At 42.5% G+C, this 21518-nt stretch overlaps 1 protein-coding gene across 1 annotated transcript; it reads right to left on the reverse strand.

Annotated features, from left to right (window-relative positions):
• Positions 1-3516: 3516 nt before the first annotated feature.
• Positions 3517-19664, reverse strand: LOC137340911 (mesothelin-like protein). Its single transcript, XM_068003716.1, has 12 exons — positions 19595-19664; positions 18610-18641; positions 17371-17464; positions 14601-14782; positions 13693-13807; positions 11375-11388; positions 10733-10879; positions 8212-8345; positions 6424-6557; positions 5919-6013; positions 4188-4374; positions 3517-3740 (listed from the first exon to the last, which is right to left on the reverse strand). The coding sequence occupies exons 1-12, from the start codon at positions 19662-19664 to the stop codon at positions 3652-3654; spliced, it is 1293 nt and encodes a 430-aa protein (XP_067859817.1). The 3' UTR covers positions 3517-3651.
• Positions 19665-21518: the final 1854 nt, after the last annotated feature.

The raw sequence follows: 21518 nt of genomic DNA on the forward strand, positions 1-21518 counted from the left end.
CCGCCCTGCGAGCACGAATATACATTAGACGTATTCTGTTATCTCAACCGCCTTGTGGTTGCGCTGCCTGTTCCAGCTGTCACGCTCAATCTCTTCACATTGTGATCTTTAATAAGAGTATACATCCCCCTCTCGGGAATTGCCTACCAACCTACCATACTCCGCCCGTTGTGTTTCTATCAAACAAGCTTGTTATGTGGTTAGTGTACTTGCTTGAAGGCCAGACACGACTACACCACGGAGTTCGTAAACAATGTCTAATAACCTCCGCAAGCAAACATTAACTTCTGCAAATAGTTTCTAATTTCTTCATTCTTAATTTAATCAAATTCTAACTTCTGCAAATTAGGCAAAACTCCCTAACCTTAGAACTGTAAATCTACTGCAACACCTCCCAAACCCGGGTATTTTCTATGCCAGGAACTCGCCCACATTATGATAATGAGGCTGACCCCAGGCATCCATGCATGGTCAGTGCACTAAGGGTCAAGCACATGCTCTTCGCATACTGTGTGGCTTCAGGTTGACCAGGCAACCAATCTAGGCTAGCAAGTGTACCTGAAGAGATGGATCAATCCGAGAACTTTAATTAATAGGTATGTCACACAATAAATAACATATACATTTCATCAAATTCATATGGACAGGCTCAATCATAACCTTTAATTTTGAGGAGTGTAAGTAATTTGTTTGCGGTTTAGTCTTCAATCAAAAGGGCAAGAATTATGTCTTGTTCCAAAGTATAAAGGTTTTATTAAGAAATTAAAGATACTTAGTAAAAGATGTAAAAATATAATAGCACAAGTTATAAGTACAATTATAAGATGTTGGGATACAACCTGGCAAAACTTTACACCGACAAGGTTCCTGGGTTGATCAGTCCTGAAAGTCCTTGTGATAAGATATTGAGCAGCCCAATCTTCACTCTGAGAATATTCTAACTACACTTTAAGTCTTGATTTATATACATTATAACCACCCATTAGTTCTTACAGGACCTTGAGCCTTGCTCCTCCCTTTTTTGGGCCCACACATCAATCAATCTGTTGACTTCTGCACATTCCTGAACAATACAGAAACAGACAACTAATGGTTTCCCATGCCATGATCTTATAAATATGAGATAGAAAACGGAGACAGGATGGCTCATGACGTGATCAACCAAGGATGCTTCAGTCAACAAGGTTGAGTCAATCGCGAATACATGCAAACAATATCCAACGAAGACCTGTGAGAAAATACAGTTTCTTACAGCCAGGGAGAGGGATTTTTGGTGTAAATCAATGTCATGAGGAATGGACAGCTCCCCTAGTATTGCATTCAGTTTCTGAATTTAAAAAAAATCATTCTTGGGATGCGAGTATCGCTAGCAAGGCCAGCATTTATTGCCCATCCCTTGTTGCCCTTGAGAGGTGGTGGTGGTGGGCCTTCTTCTTGAACTGCTTCAGTCTATGTGGTGAAGGTGCTCCCACAGTGCTGTTAAGTAGGGAGTTGAAGGGTTTTGAACCAGCAACTATGAAGGAATGCGCAATATATATCCAAGTCGGGATGGTGTGTGACTTGGAGGGGAACTTGGAGGTGATGGTGTTCCCATGCACCTGCTGCCCTTGTCCTTCTAGATGGTGGAAGTCATGGATTTGGGAGGTGCTGTCGAATTAATGCCCATTCTCCGGAGTGGGAGAATACTTTAACAAAAATATAACTTTCCTCTACATGTGGTGACATCAGAAATATGTTATGTATTTCATGAAGGCAGCATCATACTAGAAAACAAATAACTAAGAGTGGCTCACAGTAACCTAACCGGAAGCACTCTATAATCTGCAGGTCAATATAGTTACAATCTAAAATTAATATTTACGCTCAATCTTTATTATTTATCGAACAGGAGCATTGGGTCTGATTTATATGCATGCTGCCCACTTGTGGCATCTAAATTATATTCAAAGTTGCCTCACCAGTTTTTCTGGAAGCTGCTCATTAGTTTTCTCGGCATTTCAATATTTAATTCTGTTTTGGACATCATTGAAAAAAGGCTGCCGTTAGCCACAAACACCTGTCTACCCCAGTTAAGCAACAGGACAAAGAACTCCATTTTCCAGCAAATCTTTCTATTCCAAGGTATTAATAGTGTTCTCTTAAGAGTCTAGTAAAATCATTTTACATATTATTCGTGCATTCAGTCCATAAAGAGCCCATCAAACAGAAATGAATATACATGGTTTAGGGTATTTTTAATCATGGAGTGAATGGCCAAGGTACGTCACCGTTGACTGTTGACGGTCACCTCCGTTCACAGTTTGTAGTGAGATCATGTTCTTCACACATACATTTATGCTTTCACTACAAACAGCAAACAGGAGAAATCTTCCCAATCCCAAGGAAGGATGATGTTAATAACGAAATATTGGGCCAGCCTTAAAGAAAAACTGTACATTGTAGGTGGAAGGAAGTAAGAGGTGCCAGGCTCAAGGCTCTGTGTCCTCGTCTGAATGTTACTTGAAATCTGACTTGTAGACTACCTATGTAGATCAACCATGGGCTGGAAATTTCCTCGGAGCTGCTCCCACTCCGCCCCATAGCAGGATTTTCTCCCCACTTCCGGTAAAGTTACTGCAGCGGAGGAGGAACAGGTCCAAGGAAATTCCTGGCCTATTGTCGAAAACTTAAACTTAATATTACCTATTACATACAATGCATTAACTCCCAAACACTTAATTCAGACAAGTAAGAATTTATTAAGAAACTTGTAGAAGTGGAAGTGTACCCCAAGCAATGGTTGGGGCTACGTCTTCACTGAGTTCAAGAAACAGCTCACGTTTATACAGTTCATTAACAACGCCCACCTGTCATAGAATATGGGCATACACGTTCATTCTTTATTGGTTCAGGTAGTTAGTCAATCAAAAATAGGGAACCCACCCTCTGGTTCCCATGACCGTCTCGTGATGTTGGACACAGGCCTGGGAAAGTGCTTTTCCCTAGGAAACTGTCTTTATTATCAGTAAGCCTGTACCCAGTCTCAAGGCTATATGGTCATTCATTTTTGTTAGTCAGACAGTTATCAGCATGAGAGAGAGCTCAAAGTAATTACACAATTGTGCTTCTGTGTGTTTTTCATGAGAAACTATTATGTGAACTTTAAATTGAATTAGCTGGTCAGTTAATATGGTCAAATATCCATCATGCATTTCTACATTCGTGGGTTAGGTGTATTAGTAAGAGTTAATATGGTCAGGTATCTCTTTATGCATTTCCACACTATGTTTCCAGTGACAATCCAAAGCTGCTGTAAATATATGTGATGCGAACATAAGAACATAAGAAACAGGAGCAGGAGTAGGCCATATGACCCCTCGAGCCTGCTCCGCCATTCAATCAGATCATGGCTGATCTTTGACCTCAACTCCACTTTCCCGCCCGATCCCCATATCCCTTAATTCCCCTAGAGTCCAAAAATCTAATAAGATGATTTAGACCCGACAGGTGATTTCTCTGGAAAAATTCAATGTTAGTCCAAAGGGGATTGTTACAAGCAGAATTCACTCTGTATGTAACTTTTATTAATATCCATCACTGAATTCTTGATGCAGGGAGCTCTGATTCTTTCCATTTAACATGGCAGAAAGCACAGATGGGCTGAACCCCAGTTTATAGAAGCCACTGCATTGTGATGCTCATCACAGCGATGCAGATGGAAAGCAGGAGACTGTAGTTGTTGACTGAAGCTGAACCAGGGACTGGAAAATAAAATAAAATAAAAAACACATTGTTAATAATTATCCTCTACAGCATCATTTAAGCTTTTTTCGAGCCAGAATTATTTTTAGTGCAAAATGCGTTTTTCACAAATATCACTTCACGCTGAAGAGTAAAACATTTACTTTTCAAACTGTCATTTTTCTTACATTTTATTTTGCTAAATTCTTCTAGTCATGCACAGTTGCACATTTTGTTAGCTAGTTCTGTACACAATTATGTGTGAATGGAAGTGATTGTGAATCTGTGTAAATTAACCTCTGTTAGTTTTGAGCCTGTATGTGCGCATGCACATGTAATCCTCAAGGATGACACTGCTTTGAAATAAAATATTTTCCATTATATACCCATGATAACATCAATCAATCCTAGATACTACCCAATGTCCTTATCAGTGTGCAAAAGAACTGATGTAAAATTCCACTCACTCTCCCAAAAGTGAAAGTTTCCAAGTCCAGCTGGAAATATTGCTCCTTGTAGCCCAATTCCCAGACTTTTCACTTCGGATGCTGTGTGTGTGTTAATCCAATGCTGCACTATTTCTTGATTTTCATTTTCTTTAAGGGAATTAAGGTTTACTCCAAGTAGATCACGTATGTTCTGAGGAGTGAGTTTCTGAAAGATAAAATAGCAGTAATGTAAGATGATCAGTATGCTTGTTCTTAGCCCAAACATCAAATCTAGGTATACATAGGTCACTCCTGCTTTGTGAGTTGTTTCACCAGGGATGGTGGGATACCCTTCACTGGGGAGTATATTTTCCTCTTTGTGTAAAGTTAAAGAAGGAGCCTTCTACAAACGATCATTATAAATCTCCGGAAGTTAGTAAAAAAATAATTTAACTTTAAGGGTGAAGCTAGATTAGTACATGAGGAGGAACGGAATGGAAGGTTATGCTGATAGGGTGAGATGCTGGGAGGAGCCTTGTGTGGAGCATAAACACCAGCATTGACCAGTTGGGCCGAATGGCCTGTTTCTGTGCTGTAAATTCTATGTCACTCTATGTAATTTACACACAGAACAAAATATACACTTCAGTTAGCAAATATAATCAAAGACGGCCAGGAATATATCTATTCTTTGTACACTGTGTTCACTTCCACGTCAGCAGAAAGCTTAAAGGGGATCTGGGAGGAAGGCCTCGGGCAATAGCAAAGAAGGAAGTTGGGATAATGTTTAATTTTATTTATGTACAGTGGGTCCCTGTAATAATCACTTTCAGTTTGCCAGCCAACTATTTTACGATATGCGCTTGTGTACCCGGAATATGTATGCCCGAAGGCCCAAGGATATAGTTCTGTAGACATTTTGGTTTGAATGTTGCCCATTTAGATGGAACTGGTTTACTAATATCCTTTAGGGAAGGAAAGCTGCCTGACCTTGTCTATATGTAACTCTAGACCGATGTGGTTAACTCTTAACTGCCCTCTGAAGTGACCTAGCAAGCCATTCAGTTGTATCCAACTGCTAACAAAGAAGTTCGAGAAGGAGGCCCACCATCACCACCACCTCCTCAGGGCAACTAGAGATGGGCAATAAATGCCAGCCTTTGCCAGTGACACCCACATCCCGAGAATGAAATGAAAAAGAATTATTGATACTTGTAACTGGTTCATGATAAGAAATGATGGTGCTTCTTTGTGCAAAAATGGTCAGTAAAAAGGAACGGCCCAATTTAAAATAAGTGGGATGCAGTAGAAAGAACTGAAACTTTACAAAGAATTGAAAATAAACAGGAATTGATTATAAAAGAGATAATTACACCATTCTATTGTGCAAAGCACAGTCCCATCTTTTACTGCATGTCTGTTGCTATGAACTTTATAGTTTAAAATAAATGCACCCACTGCTCTGAACAATAAGTATTTTAAATAATGATTTGATATATTTATTTACAGCAATAAGACAATTCTTTCAATTTGGTGTTTTGTATTTTAATGTTTTGTGTGCTCTGTGGGCCTTCATGGTATGCAAAAGGAATTCACTGAGACTAAAAGTTTGGACAAGCCTATTTTAGTGTCTCTGGAAACTAGGCTGAAGATTTAATCATTTTTGCCTCATTTAACAATTTTTTAAAAATCACTTATTTGCACTATGGTAAGACAAAAATGCAGACAGAACAATAACACCGAACATTAAAACCCTCCACTGACACCTACTTCTACTTCAGTTGGATTGAGTCCCTTGAATGTCTCGTAGTCCATCATGATCTTTCCAGCAGCTAAACTCTGTAGGTCAGCTACAAGGGCACCACCTTTAGGAGAATAGAAAGACTGTCAGCTTTGTGTGTTTGTGTGTGTGTGTGTGTGTGTGTGTATGTGTGTGTGTATGTGTGTGTGTATGTGTGTGTGTAACTTGGACATGGCGTGGAATGCAAAGCAGGCATTATCGCATCTGCCACCTGTTATACACCCCGCCTGGCATTTAGTTCCATTAACGTCAATGGAACGGAATATCAAGCGAGCCTTTAGGCTGGTGGCCGATACGATAGTGTCCAAGACAAATTTCTATCCCAATATCTTTAAATAAAATGCGGGTAGGAATTGCGGAAGAGCATCAACATCTCATCTCTTTCATCAGAGAACATCTTCAACTTTTACAATGTCCTCAAAAATTAAGGCTTTCCAAATAATAATCATCAAACCAGATTGTAATGTTACTTACCAACATACGGCTTGAGGAGGTTATAATAGGCTTTGGGGTTACCAGCTTTATCCTGGAATGCAACATTTGCGATCCCAAAAAGTATGTCTTTCTTTGCCTGAGAACATGTGGAAATATCAAGTGGCTTGGCTTTCCTGGAACAGAATGGCTGTGATGTTATATTTTGGTTAATAGTAACCCTTTTTAAGGAGTATGGGGGGGTCTATGCTCACTAAAAAAGTCACATTCTCCTGCACTGTATCAGTGTCAGCTTTATGGATCTAACAGTTGGATTGGATAAGAAGAACGGGCTGTCATTCTGTCCTGGATAAGGAGGCTCTCAATCTTGGTATAGGGAGAACTCACTATTCAGTGTCAGCCTTGGCTCAGTGGTAGCACTGTCAGCTCTAAGTCAGCAAGTTGTGGATTCAAGCCTAACTCTAGGACTTGAGCACATAATGTAGGCTGACACTTCAGTATGGTACAGAAGGAGTACTGCATTGTGAAGAAGCCAGAGGAATAGGGGGATCGATGGCGGATTTGAAGATAGGCACTACAGTGCCACCACAATGGTTACAGAGAGGACATGATGGAACCAGACGGGGACATCCTCTGTGAAGGAGTCACCATCTGAGAGCTAGATTTTATAGGGTCCAGGATGCTGATATGTTTCTTCAGAAATGATGGATGAGGACGGCCTTGTTCATGAGGGTGCAAAGATTTTGTAAGTCAGGGAGAGAGGATGGTCTAGGCTTATCAGGATGGAAAGAGGGAGGCAGGGGATAGTAGGGCAAAGGGATGGGGAGGAGGTTCAAGGGAGCCACATGGGGAACAGAGATTCTAGGACAGGAGAATAGGACAGTTTGGGTGCTGCTGGGGCAGAGCCTTCAGTGAGGGTTGTGGTAGGCACAGTGAAAGGTTCCTCGGTCGAGGAAGGCACTAAGTTAATCCAAGAGGGGTGAAAGTCTGGAAAAACAGGGAAAGGAGTTCAGTGGGAGACTAGCAGACAGTGGAGCCAGGGAGCAAGGCAGGACAGTAGTCAGTCGGGCCAGGGTGCCTACCTGTCCTTTCAGGTGGACGTAAAACTTCCCCTAGCACTGTTCAAAGAAGAGCAGGCAAGTTCTCCCAGTGTCCTGGCCAATAATTATCCCTCAACCAACATCTTTCAAAGAGCCGGCACAGGCACGATGGGCTGAATGGCCTCCTCCTGTGCTGTACTGACTATGATAACTAAAACAGATTATCTGGTCATTATCACATTGCTGTTTGTGGAACATTGCTGTGTGCTACATTTCCCTACATTACAACAGTGATTACACTTCAAAAGTAGCTGTAAAGTGCTTTGGGACATCCTGAGGTGGTGAAAGGTGTCACATAAATGCAAGTTATTTCTTCTTTCTAATCACTGATCATAAAGGGCTTGTATTTATATCTTTTACAACACAATGGATTATCTCATTTGTTGAACTTATCCATTGTGGGATGGAATAAATTTGTAATTTGGTCCATTAAAACAGGAATTTCCTGTTCATATAAAATGCTCCTTATTACAGTTAGTTATTGTCGGAGTCATTACTGTAGCACCTGAAACTTATTGGAATTCTCAGTTTTGATGGTTTCCAGGCAACATGGCAATTAGTGGCCAAAGTTGATCTTTTTATTACTTAGCGTGTTTTGAATTCATTGTAAGGTGTTTCTGTATATATTTACTGGGCAGGCTTGTCTTTCAAAGAAATGAATGGGCTAAACATTTAACCTGAAGAATACATGGGTGCTAAAATGATGTTTCTCAGAGAATATAACACTCACTTGAGTTCGGTGGGAAGAATGGTTTTTAGTTTCTCTTCACTGGCAGTACACAACATTGTACCACCAATTGCATTTAATGCAGTTACATCTAATACCCCAGATCCTTTCAGGTAGTTCGACTGAAGTGCGTTAATCTGAAACCAGAAAAATATGATGTTTGAATTTTTGCCCACAGGCAGAATCTGGTGTTTCTTCATTAGAGGGAATTGTCCATCATCCTCACTGTTATAAAGAGAGGTAGACATAAACATTTATTGAGTATCTCTTAGCTTCCTCCTAATGGAGACATTGTGGGATGCTTATTCCTATAACATCATAAAATTCTACCCCGTTGATATCCTGAATGGTATAGTGGGCTGTAGGCATTATTCCCCATTCATGAAATTCATGATGTCACAGGAAGGGGGTTTTACACAAAGGGGCCAAGGTTCGTTAGGGCCTTGAAATATATTTAAGTTAGGGGGCCTCCCCATAATGCAACTGGAACACTTCAACAGCATTCCAGTTGCATAGTGCCCATTTCGAACGAGGGTTGAACCACAGCTCCTGTAAAAAAAATTGCTCCTCTCTGGCCCTTTTTCCTATCTCCTTCCCAAGGAAAATAATGCAGACACTCAAATGGGCAACTAGTAGCCCTTCACTGGCTTCTAATATCTGTCCCCATGTTCGTAGCACATTGTAACTGATGCAACGAGTGCCAGAACTGACATTGCATTAGGGGGTGACATCAGCTCATTCATCCACCGGCACTGGTCAAGCTACCATAGGGATTAAATTATAATCCCCAATAGGTCTTCTTTCAAACTGCCTCTGGATCACACAAAGGTAGACATGGATGGGGAAGGCTATTTGGTCTATCCTCATGCATCCATTGTCGTCCATCCCAGCTCATCCAACTAGCAGCTCTAAAATGTATGACAAAGTAACGGAATGTTGGCTGAGACACTGAACAGTGTACATTGTTTCCCTTGATAACACTGAGGATTATGGCTAAATTGTGTAGAATATAATTCCCCTTGTATTAAATGCACGGTTTGTGTAATGATACATATTTTAGGGCAGATTTTTTGAGTCCTCATCCACTGACAGCATGAATTGGAAAATCACTTGCTTGTTATCCCTGTTGTCCATCCATTCATTTCAGTGGATGGACAATTGCAGGCCATGTGCCTGTGATTTTCTGATATGTGCTGGTGGCCAGCAAAGGTACCTCATCATAGACAAGTACTCGCAAAATCTACCTTCTAAATATTCATGGTCCTTCCTTTACTTTCAGTAAGTGTCAAAGTTACATAGAATTACATAGAATTACAAGGAATCTACAGCACGGAATCAGGCCATTCAGCCCAACTGGTCTATGCCGGTGTTTATGCTCCACACGAACTTACTCCTACCCTTCGTCTAACCCTATCAGCTTATCCTTTTATTCCTCTCTCCCTCATATGTTTATCTAGCTTCCCCTTAAATGCATCTATGCTATTCGCCTCAACTAATCCTTGTGGTAGCAAGTTCCACATTCTTACCACTCTGCATAAAGAAGTTTCTCTTGAATTCCCAATTGGATTTATTGGTGACTATCTTATATTTATGGCCCCTAGTTTTGATCCCTCCCCCCCACGAGTGGAAACATATTTTCAGTATCTGTATCAGTTACAGTGAGTGTATAACTTAGAGGCATCAGTACCTGACAGTGCGTCATTTTTTCAAACACTTTGAGATAGACATCTCCAGCCAGCAGCACTGAAGGTGGAGGCCCTGAAATGCCACAGCAACTCTACCATTCTCCCACCGTCGCTTTGATGGGAGACGGCGAGCTTTCCCTGGGAGTTCCAAGGTTACAACAATGGCAGACTGGTAGAAATCTCCATGGAATTGCAGGGCCGGACTTCTGTCAGCAGAGACTGAAATGCTGAATTCTCTTTAATATAAAGTTATTTCTTTTTATACCATCTTGGATTACAAATCACCCTACAATTAATTCAAAATAAGAACTTTACTGAGAAATATAATTTTAATTTAATACCTCCACTTTCTCTAAAAGATCTTGGGCACCGGACAGCCTTAGGTTGATGCAGCACATTGGAGGGCAATTGCAAGCTGTCTTGCAGGCTCAACCCCTAATTTCGCCAAGCTAATCTCAACCATGTTGCCTTGGAAGACACAGACTAGTTGACTCCCACATGGAGGAATGGAGAATTGTATTTATGGTTCCCGCCATGCACCTCCAAACAGAACACCACTGGGAGAGGCCCGAGTTCAAGCCTCTATTTGCCTTTTTTGGCCACAGGAGTTGTATTGCTGAGGGACATCAGGACATAAAGATTAGCCATGATGTAATTAGAACATAAGAAATAGGAGCAGGAGTACGCCATACGGCCCCTCGAGCATGCTCCGCATTGAATGGTGGAACAGGCTCAAGGGGCTGAATGGCCGATTCCTGTTCCTATGTTTCTATGACACTAAAATTTTTGCACCACCTTCTTCTTAAAAGAGAATCAGGAACCTTTCTGCAGATCCTTACCATCTCAGCACTTCCACTGTTCTGTATGGCAGCAGCAAGTGCGTCAGGATCTGTAATGATCCACTGGCTGATATTTTCAGTGGTGTACACAGTAATGATTATTCCCAATTTTTGAATCTCTTCTTGAGGCAGCCCACCTGGGTATATCTGTTTTAAAAGATTTAAGCATTAATGGATTAATATCAAGAAATGTTTCAAGACATATTTGAAACTGAAGCATCCCAGATTCAATTCTGGTCTGTGCTGAATTAGTTTTCCAATGTGGGTGTAGGGGGTCTGGGGTAAATGCGACAGCCGGGCAAGGAAAACAAATCAGCCAGAGTTCCTGTTCTTGATTGCAGTCCTTGCTGGACAGGGCACCTGAGTGGATAGTGGGTGAGGACAAGATTGGACTTGGCTTTGGTGCCCTCCATGCAGGGGAAGAGACAGGGGTAGTGATGACTGTGAGGAGGTGGTAGAGAGAAGAAGGGGTTGTGGGAAGGCAAAGGTTAGGAGACCCAAGGAGACTGAGGGGGTGGGGGAAGCATGAGTAATTGGGAGAGAGGATAAGAAGGGAACCACTGAGGGCCACATATTCCCCGCAACTCCAATGTCTAATGCAGCCTTGGTGGCTCTTTCCCCTCTCACATCACAACACTGTACCGACCGCCTCCCATCTGAAAAGAAAGAAGAATACGTAAGAAAGAAGCACAAAGAAATTAAGGAGAGAGAAGAGAAAGAGAGAGTCAGAGAAACAGCAATATAAAGAAGAAAGTACTTGCATTTATATAGCGCCTTTCACAACATCAGCATGCCCCAAAACGCTTTACAGCCAATGAACATATGAACATAGGAACAGGAGTAGGCCATTCAGCCCCTCGAGCCTGTTCCACCATTCAATTAGATCATGGCTGATCTGTATCTTAACTCTACCTACCCGCCTCGCTCTGTAACCCTTATTATCCTTGCCTAACAAAAGTACTTTTTGAACTGTAATCACTGTTGTAATGTAGGGAAACGCAGTAGGCAATTTGTGCGTAGCACAGTTTCACAAACAGCAATGGGATAATCACCAGATAATCTTCTTTAAGTGATGCTGGTTGAGGGATAAATATTATCATCTTAAAATTAGAGCTAGGTCATTCAGGAGCGAAATCAGGAAGCACTTTTTCACATGAAGAGTAGTAGAAATCTGAAACTTTCTCCCCCAAAAGGCTGTGGTTACTAGGAGAATTGGAGTTTTCAAGACTGTGATGGACTTTTGTTAGATGAGAATATCAAGGGATATTGAGCAAAGGTAAATGGAGTTGAGGTGCTGGTCAGCCATGATCTAATTGAATGGCGGAGCAGGCCTGAGGGATTGAATGGTCCACACCTGTTCCTATGTTCCTATTGACCAGGACAGCTGGAGAACTCCCCTGCTCTTCTTCGAATAGTGCCATGTGATCTTTTACATCCGCCTGAGAGGGCAGGCAGGGCCTCAGTTTAACGTCTCATCCGAAAGACGGCACCTCCGACACTGCAACATTCCCTCAGTACTGCACTGGAGTGTCGGCCTGAATTACGTGCTCAAGTCTGTGGAGTGGGAGCTTGAACCCATGACCTCCTGATTCAGAGGTGAGAGTGCTATCACTGAGCCAAGGCTGACACTGAAGGCAATAGAGACAGGTAAGAGAGAGACATATTCTCCAACTTACCACTGGAGATGGACGAATATATATGATGGTTACTGACTGTGGAGTTGCTTAGGTTACTGGAGATTTGTGCTTCTCAATTCTTCTGGAAAAGCTCACTTTGAATGGGCATGCTGGAGCAGGTTCGCGGTATTTTGTAAAATTACCACTTTAAAAAATGTAAATTTGCCCATGCTGCTAGCTGCTGCTCTCATCTCACTAAACTTGTTTTACCTGTTTGAAGTCCTTGGGCTTCGGGCTGGGGTGTTGTTCTCTGCATTCCAATTACAGGATTTAAAATAATAAATCCCAAATGCATTAACGAGTGTCTCATGGGCTGAGTAGCGCAGACTCAAGTAAAAGACTTTTGCTGCCCTTCATTGCCAAGTGGAGAATGGACAATGGAGGATCCCTGGTGCCACTGCACGCCCCAACAAATTGTTCTCTGCTCAATACTGAATCACCAGCTCAGACCAGAAGACAGGCATTGAATGAATTATGAGGCCAGACATTCGGTACGAGAGAGAGAGCGAGAGGGAGTAATTTTAACCCCCCAAGAACTGGGGTGGGTGGGAGGTTAAAATAATAGCTTTTTGGAGCACGACCGCATCTTGGCTCCGACACGCCCACTTCTGGGTTTGACCCAGGTGCGTGTAGATGTGCCGCACAACAGACACCCGGAAGTCCTGCCCCCACCTAAAGCCTGTGGGCCCACACTCAAAGGGGCAATGTACCTTATTGAAATCATTGAGGTACTTAATTTTTTGTGTATTGCAGGTAAAATGAATTTAACCTTATCTGTCGGGGTTTCCCATCGCTTCTGATTCACGTCAGGTGAAAGTAGGCGGGAAGGACCAGATCCATGAGGTGAGTGCCTTTATTGCACTGCTTGTGGGCCCGGTGGAGCAGGAGTGTTTCATCCAGGCCCAACAAGCTCACCTGGCTGACAGGACTGCTGCAATCAACCAACCCCTCCCCCCCCCCCCGATACTGGACCCCCCGATCTTCCAATGCTGAACCACTCCGATCTTTAAGGCCCACCCAATGCTGGACCCCCCGATCTTTAAGGCCCACCCAATGCTGGACCCCCCGATCTTTAAGGCCCACCCAATGCTGGACCCCCCCCCCCCACACCGATGGTGGCCCCCCAATCTTCAAGGCCCATCTTCAAGATCCCCCCACCTCCAATTTGTTCCACGATCTCTCTCTCCCTCTCGCCCCCTCTCTGATTCGTGGCTCTTTTCCCTTCCGACAGGCGGCCAGCCTGTCAATCTGGCTGCCTGGTGCGTGGGAAACCCAAATACTTACCTTCAATTGAATTGCGATCACAGATTGCCACACTCTCATTTGGGTTCCGGGTTCCCCATGCGAGTATCTTCCGCTGGTGGAAATGTGGCGAAGTGAGGTCTAAGACTGCCGTTTTCTGAGGGACACCAACCCCATCCCAGTTGGGGCATTAACATGTTCAGGGCGAGCAAGTTGCGCCTGTAAGGGCACCTGCTCTGGCGAAAGCCCAGGATGTCACATCAGCACCATGCTGCTCCAATGCAGAAGTGGAGGTCCAGGGAAGGGCATATCAGAAAAAGAACTGCTCAACTCTTTATCTCCCAAAGGAGCTCTTGGGCCGTCACTGGAAGGTGTGGATCCTCTCAGGGATCAATTGGACTTTCCTTTGGCATTTTGGGACCTTTGGAAGGCCCGTAATGGAATCAATGCCTCAGATCAGACGTGGATTTGATTGGGGCTACTAGGTGGCGTTTCTGGCCAGACTTTCCTAGGGAAGCCCATCAACTCCCCCAGACTTTCTCCTTTTGACATGGCATTGGGTGAAAGTTCTGCCCTCTCCCCCCTCACTAGAACTACCTGACCTCTTTTCCTTGGGGTTGAATCCCTGTGGAACTGAGATCAGCCACCTGCCGCCCTCGATAGTGTTATCAGAGATGTGCTCAGGACCCAATCTATTTAGAACTGAATAAAAACTCTATAAATAAAAATAAGCAGCAGCATCTGTTTCCACCTGCAGTGCAATAACTTATTACTAGCTTCACATTGTAAAAAGTACAACCAAAAACAGGTGTTAGATATATGGCCGTCATTTAGAATCAAGATAAAGATCAGCGTGATGGGAGTGAGAACAAGAGAATACAATTATTCAGCTCCAGAACTTCAGATTGTTTTCTCCAATAAAATGAGGTGTCTCCACCCCTAAATCTTACCTCCGCCAATTTTCTTTTAATAACAAGCAGTTGATCTGTGCTAAAGGCTAAATTTCCCAGTTCAGTAAGGTTTGCAGCCAGCACACTATTGTTCAAACAGGTGTCTAAAGTGGCAGCAGAATAGACTGTTGGCAGCAAAAAATACGTAGTCTTTTCTGGTGTTATGAAGCCCTGTGTACAAGCTGTGGATGTAAAGGGCACGAATTATGTGAGGAATCCAACTACATTTTAATTCTCTGATGAACAAAGTTGTTTTCTATTATTTCTTTCCCTGGGGTAATACAGAGCTGATTTTCATCCCTTGGTGCTCCTCCACTGGGCCAATGAGCCTCATTTGAATAGAGTGAGCACACACTGGGCACACATGGCAGTGCATTTGGGCACAGGCCCACAATGGAGAGGTCTGGGCGCTTCTGAGGCCTTCTAGCAGCCGTGCCTTCAGCTGCTTAGGTCCTAAGCTATGGAATTCCCTCCCTAAACCTCTCCGCCTCTCTACCTCTCTCCTCCTTTAAGATATTCCTTAAAACCTACCTCTTTGACCAAGCTTTTGGTCACCTGTCCTAATGTCTCCTTATGTGACTCAGTGTCAAATTTTGTTTGATAATACTCCTGTGAAGCACCTTGGGATGTTTTGCTACATTGAAGGCACTATATAAATGCAAGTTGTTTTTGTTGTTAAAAGCAGTGGCAGTGTTAAAAGGGCTGATGAAGGTGGGGCCCCATGACAGAAGTTGCTATTGAAATCGGGACTTTTGTGGCATTCTGGAACCAGGCCAGATATTGCAGCTGTCTGTGCATTTTACATACAGTTACGTACAATATACTGCTGTCCGCCAGAAGCTTTGATTTGCCCTTCTCTGCTCTTCTCATAGATTTTAATACGCCTTTCCCTTTGAATGCGTTCCTACTGCTCTAATACAATAAGATGGCTGCAGAGCCCCAAACAGGAATCAGGGTGCCTCCTGCAGTGAGCCTTGCAAGGAGTGGATAAAAGGAAATCACCATGGTGATAAGCAGTAGATGCAGAAACACACCTGTTGCAGTGAAGCACCATTGATAATCTATTGATGTGCATTTTGAATGTGGAGGTACAGGGAAAACTACTATGGTATGAGGAATGAAAGAAGGGTTCTGCTTCAACTTTTTATTCAAGGTGGAATGGGTTCATTGTGTGGTCAAGGGGACAGAGGATTCTTGAGCTATGGGAGGGTAAAAGGTGGGAGTGGCTCAGGAGATGGCCAAGCAATTTTTTCTAATATCTGTCAAGGCGGGGGGGCGGGGGGGGGGCGGGGGTTGAGGTTATTATTCCTTATCTGCTTCCAAATAAGCCACATTGCAAATGGGGGGGGGGGTGTGATACAGTGCTGAACGTGGTCTCCATCACTAAGTGTAAGGGTCGAGCAGCATTCAGTGAAAGACTCTTAGTCAGCAACTGAAGTAGAAAAGCCATTTCTAATGCCAGAAGCCAAAGATAAAGGCCTTTCTTGACAATACTAATCTGTTCTTTGAATACAGATAGCATTCAAATGGAAGCTCGGGAAGCATTAGCAGCAGGATTTTTTTTGGGGGGGAGGGTGCCCTGATCTGCCCCCAGTATTATGAGAGGAAATCTGGATGCAGGCCTACTTCGCCACCATTTGCATGTAATCTCCATTGCAGCGCCCGCTTCAGGCACAATTGGGAGCAGACACTAGAAAAGCCATATAGGAAATCTCGGGGCAGTGCTGTTCAGCTGTTCAGGAGCTGAACAGAGGAAGGAATTACTGCCCACTTTTCCTGTGCATAGCACCCATAATTCAAGCATTATTCAGGAACTAAGCAGGGGGAAATCTACCTTGATGTCTCAACATCATTTTAATGCTGCATTTATAATGTGGAATGAAGCCTACGGAGTTTGCAGGACACGCCTGTATTTATAATCCACCAGAGGAAGTGGAGCATTCTGATGGAGTACAGAAATGCTGCAATGTTCATCTGTTAATGCTCATGTATTGATTGATTCCTCTTTCACTCCATTAATGTTTGCTCACAAGGAAAGACTGTGCTTTAGCTGATTCGTTCCAATCTCTGGACACATCAGTAGCACTAAACTGCCCAATATTCAGAATTAATTGGTTCTCATTCAGCACCTTAGCTTTGGGGACACAGAATATGTATTTTGCTGACCATCTGACACTTGAAAACTATTCCCAAGGGTCTTCTAGGAACTCTCCTGAGCAGGATACAAGGAAATGTTTGTCATCTGATAGTCGATCTCTCATTTCTATTATCCAATCTTTCTCTTTCTCTCTCTATCACACTTTTTCTTGGTTTTCCTCATTTTATCAATGCTGCTATGGGTGTCACTGCTCTGAATTGTCCTTTCTTTTTGCTCCAATTATGAGCTGCCATATACTTTTCCTCCTCCCTCTATTTGTTATGTTGAAATCGAGACATACACACCCTCTCCTTCCCTAACTTATTCTCTTCCAGGACCTTAAAACTGTGGAACTCCTTAACTCCCTAAATGAGCCCTTCCTCCTAAAATCTACAGCCTTTTAAAACCAAGCTTGGTGTTGCATACCCATTACATCCTCATTTATCTTGTCCCTCTCCGACTCTTCTTAACCTTGCCCATCGATCTTGGCCTTTTACCTACAGTTTTCAATTTAAAAAAGAAAGCTCAGTGGAATTTAACAAGCTCTGTTTTTTATTCAAGGAGAGGGCCCTCATTTGCACATCCATCCAGTACAACACAAATAAATACTTTGCTCACTCGCTGGTTACATACCAGTGGCACGCTTTACTCTTGCTTTTACCAGCATCTGGGGGGACTTTTCTGACTGTTCATTCAAAGATGTTTCAAGGACTTTCTCAGCAAAAGCCTGCAGAGTAGAAAATATGATTATGTAATTATTAGCTTCATTTGAAACAGCATAAATGTATAATCAACTTCATAGTGTTTTTAAGTCACTTATAAAGAGTTACATTTTACTAATAGTTGTTTCTTTTCCTTTCTATGAATTTGTTCTTGGGAAAAGGGCATTGCTAGCAAGTTCAACATTTATTGCCCATCCCTAGTTGCCCTTGAGAAGGTGGTGGTGAGCCGCCTTCTTGAACCGCTGCATTCTGTGTGGTGAAGGTTCTCCCATAGCACTGTTAGGTAGGGAGTTCCAGGATTTTGACCCAACGATGATGAAGCAACGGTGGCAATATGTGTCCAAGTTTGGATGGTGTATGACTTGGAGGGGACCTTGGAGGTGGTGTTGTTCCCATGAGCCTGCTGCCTTTGTCCTTCTAGGTGATGGAGGTCACATGTTTGGGAGGTGCTGTCGAAGAAACCTTGGCGAATTGCTGCAGTGCATCCTGTAGATGGTACACACTGCAGCCACGGTGTGGTGAAGGGAGTGGATGTTTAAGATGATGGATGGGCTGTCGATCAAGTGAACTGCTTTGTCCTGGATAGTGTCGAGCTTCTTGAGTGTTGATGCAATAGTAATCATATAATTACACATCACCCGTAGACTAGTAACAGAAACTGCATCGTGTTTTTAAGTCACTTATAAAGAGTTAAAGTGTACTAATGGTTGTTTCTTTTCCTTCTGATTGAATTTGATCGGTTCTACTTTTTTTTATAAGCACTGTGTAGTAGATTTTCATCTCTAGCGCCCAGATGTAAAGCAACACCTGGCCGCAGCACAGAGACGAAAATTGGGTGGTGAGGATCTCACGTCTGAAATGGAGTCTTGGTGATTTTCCTTCCAGGAAGTAAAATCTGGATGGGCTTCATTACTGGCACGCAATCCTCCCTGCCTGACTCTCCTCTCCGTGCTGCGGCCTGGAGTTGCTTTGCATCCAGGCACTATAAACAGAGTTCCCTTGCTTCATATATATGATTTCCCATTCAATATTGTACATTCATTTTAGTGAGACCGATGTTGGGATTGCGGTAAACTCTCCACTTTGTCACCGTATTAAAATTTACAATAATGTGAAGCGAGACATACAGGAGGTGTTGAATCTTTCTTACCGGCTGCGTATTGGAAGTGGCCACAAAGAAGCCTAGAGTAAAACATCAAAATAATGTGTTAAAGCAAATCTATCCAATCTACAGTTCATTGAAGAAAAGAAACATGTTGGTGCTCATGCTTTTGAGAGCTCTAAGACGCTCAGTTGCCAGCCAGTATTCGGAATTGTGTCAGTCCCCATGCAGTCACAAGATGGCATGTTGTACTGCAGTGGAATATCTCTGTTCAATGAAAGGAATTGAACTGATTCTGTATGTGTCACCCTGCTGGTGGTGGCTGGACCATCCTATCCCTTCCTGCTGAAGGACAAGGTAATCAGCACCCCTTAGTGGCAGAGATTGGATAATACAATGTTTTTCATTTTGGGCCACATATTACCCAATAGTCTGTCAGACTTTAAATTTGCCTTTTATACAGATTCAGACCCCACAAAAAAACCCAAACAATTCAGGTCAACGGCCTTTTCGACTGCCCATAGTATTATTCTGCTTAGGACATGTTCAAGATTGATAATCTGTTAAGCTTCAATTGATCTGTTGATAATTTTCTTTGTAAATTTGGTACAGAAGATTGCTGTTAAACAACTTTCTCTTCAGAGGTGTGACCTAAATGTCTAGGCCTCATAGAGCCAGAGGGCAAAAGGCAACCAAATAAAATTTAAATTCATGTTCTTATTAATTTACATATCTCATGTTGATGGTACTAACAGATTTTGGAGTTCTCTTTTGAGGATTTAGCCACCAATGAGGCCACAGTGCCAAAACCAGCCCTTTGCAAACCACCAAACCCATGAAATTGAAACAGGACAAATCAGCACATAAGACGGATAAAGGGCCAGAGAGGACTGAGGTTCGAGGGCTGGATTGCCACAGCTCAAGGGTCCCACAAGACCCCCAGGGCCGCAGGTTTGACACCCCAACCTACATGATGCTACAGTTAGGTTCCAGAAAAACACAACAATATCTACCTCTCAGAGGACTGACTTACCCATGGCGATATTAACCATCATGATCTTTAGGGAAAAGGTCCAATTGGGCAACACGGTCTTCTGCATCATTATTGGTCAGATGTCCAAAAACTTCTCTGTAAAAAGGAAGCAAGGATCCTTATTGTTTCTGTAAGGAAAGGGTTAATCAGACTGCCCTGACGTCAACAACAACAACAACTTGTATTAAAATAGCACCTCTAACGTAGTAAAATGTCCCATGTCTGCTAATGTTACACTGCTATTGATTTCTCTTTATAGTGTAGTAATTGCAACCTTTAGCTTCTGCCTGTTAAGTAAGGAAGTATAAGTCAATTTAGATGCAATGACCTGTTGAACTAAGTTTGACCTTGAAGCAATGGTCAGTTTAGTTACGAGTAAACCTAATTAAAAGATATTCCAGTACATACTGATGCATATATTTCAGAGAACTTTAATCAGTTGATAACAAATTAGTTCTGCAAAAGGAACCATTTGCAAATACATCATCTTTTTTAGAAGTAGGAGATTGGTATGGAAAGCTACATACTTATAATTAGAAGTTTCATTTGGTAGAATAGAAACAAGAGTGAAACTATCGATAAGATAACAAAGTCAGAGGAGTTGTACTTGTCTAAGGAAAAATAACTTGTTAAAACTAAAGTTATTGATAAGGGATAATCTCATTAAAATTCTCCGTATACGGAGTTGCATTCGGTAATGCAGAAATGTGTGGATTGTCATGTAGAAGGGGTAAGAAAAGGTAGAAAAAGTAGATGTTGGTGCAGATTAAGGTCTGCCGAGCTCGGAACTGTAACGCGTTTGAGTCCTTCGACTAAACTCGCAAGGTTTGGTCGTAAGTACTGCTTTTTAAGTGTTTGTTTAATTACTGTATACTTAATAAATCTGTGACATCTGACATTCAATGTTGCGAACCCTATTGATTCGAGGAGTAAATTAGAAGTAAGAACACCCACATTTACCCCTCTTCTAACAGTTATAGTAATTAGTACATCACTATCTTCTCTGACCACAAAGGGAACTCCCACATCTCATCGATTACATAAACCGCCTCCATGGAGCTTGGTTTTCTTGTTTGTGCCAACCATTTCTTTTCGCCTTAACTCTCTATCAAGCCCAAGTCTAAGATTTGAATACTTCCAAATTAGGGCAGGCTTTTCTAACACCTTTCTCACATTATGGACAGGATATCAGCTTGTGGTTTGAGAGGTGATCCCTCTCTCACCTCTAACCACCAACCTCTCGCCCTGTCACAACTTCTCGTGCTTTTTCTATTTTATTGACACTAATATGGTCAGCTATTGTCTGAACTCCCCTCTCATTCCTTCTAAGCTCCATATATAATGTTCAAGCTCACTTTTTCCATGGATTGCAAAGCAGTCAAATCCCTGACCCTCACCAATTCATCCTTCCCCCTACAATGTTCAGGATTTTAACCCCAAGTTTAACATCACCTAATCCATATTTACTGACTTACCTCAAATTCTCTTTACTATTTTCACCCTAGTTGGCCTTAGACTTTCAACTTAGTTTCACAATAAAAATAAACAGTTTCCCAATGTTTCTTGAATGTTTGTACCACTTTAAGAGTGACATGTAGGGGTTGTTAAGCACTGTGTCTGTGGGAGCTCTCACTGACCAATAAAAGTGGTAGTGCTTCTTAAAGCACTGCATGGTATAAACAGTTTACAGTACCAATATCATGTGGTACATTGGACTTTGTTGCTTTTGCTTCAGTCAGTGCAAATTTGTTCCCCTCACTCCTAAAATCAGGTGTTGCAATTGTATTCTTTGGGCCCGATGTTAGCAGGGCTGCGGGTTCTCGGCGGGAGGGCTATCGGGCGCGTGGGTAACGCGCCCGGTGAAATTAGTCAGTTTCCCGCGCGATTGTAGCATCCAATCCATTAATTGGATCCACTTACCTGC

Source organism: Heptranchias perlo, chromosome 22 (assembly GCF_035084215.1).
Source record: "Heptranchias perlo isolate sHepPer1 chromosome 22, sHepPer1.hap1, whole genome shotgun sequence".
NCBI classification, from domain to species: Eukaryota; Metazoa; Chordata; class Chondrichthyes; order Hexanchiformes; family Hexanchidae; genus Heptranchias; species Heptranchias perlo.

Coding starts and splice junctions, on each gene's coding strand:
- LOC137340911 (XM_068003716.1), bottom strand. CDS start 19,664: ATGATGCAGAAGACCGTGTTGCCCAATTGGACCTTTTCCCTAAAGATC. Junction 18,642..19,594: donor GATGGTTAATATCGCCATGG/GTAAGTCAGTCC, acceptor GTTTTACTCTAG/GCTTCTTTGTGGCCACTTCC. Junction 6,014..6,423: donor CCTCCTCAAGCCGTATGTTG/GTAAGTAACATT, acceptor ATTCTCCTAAAG/GTGGTGCCCTTGTAGCTGAC.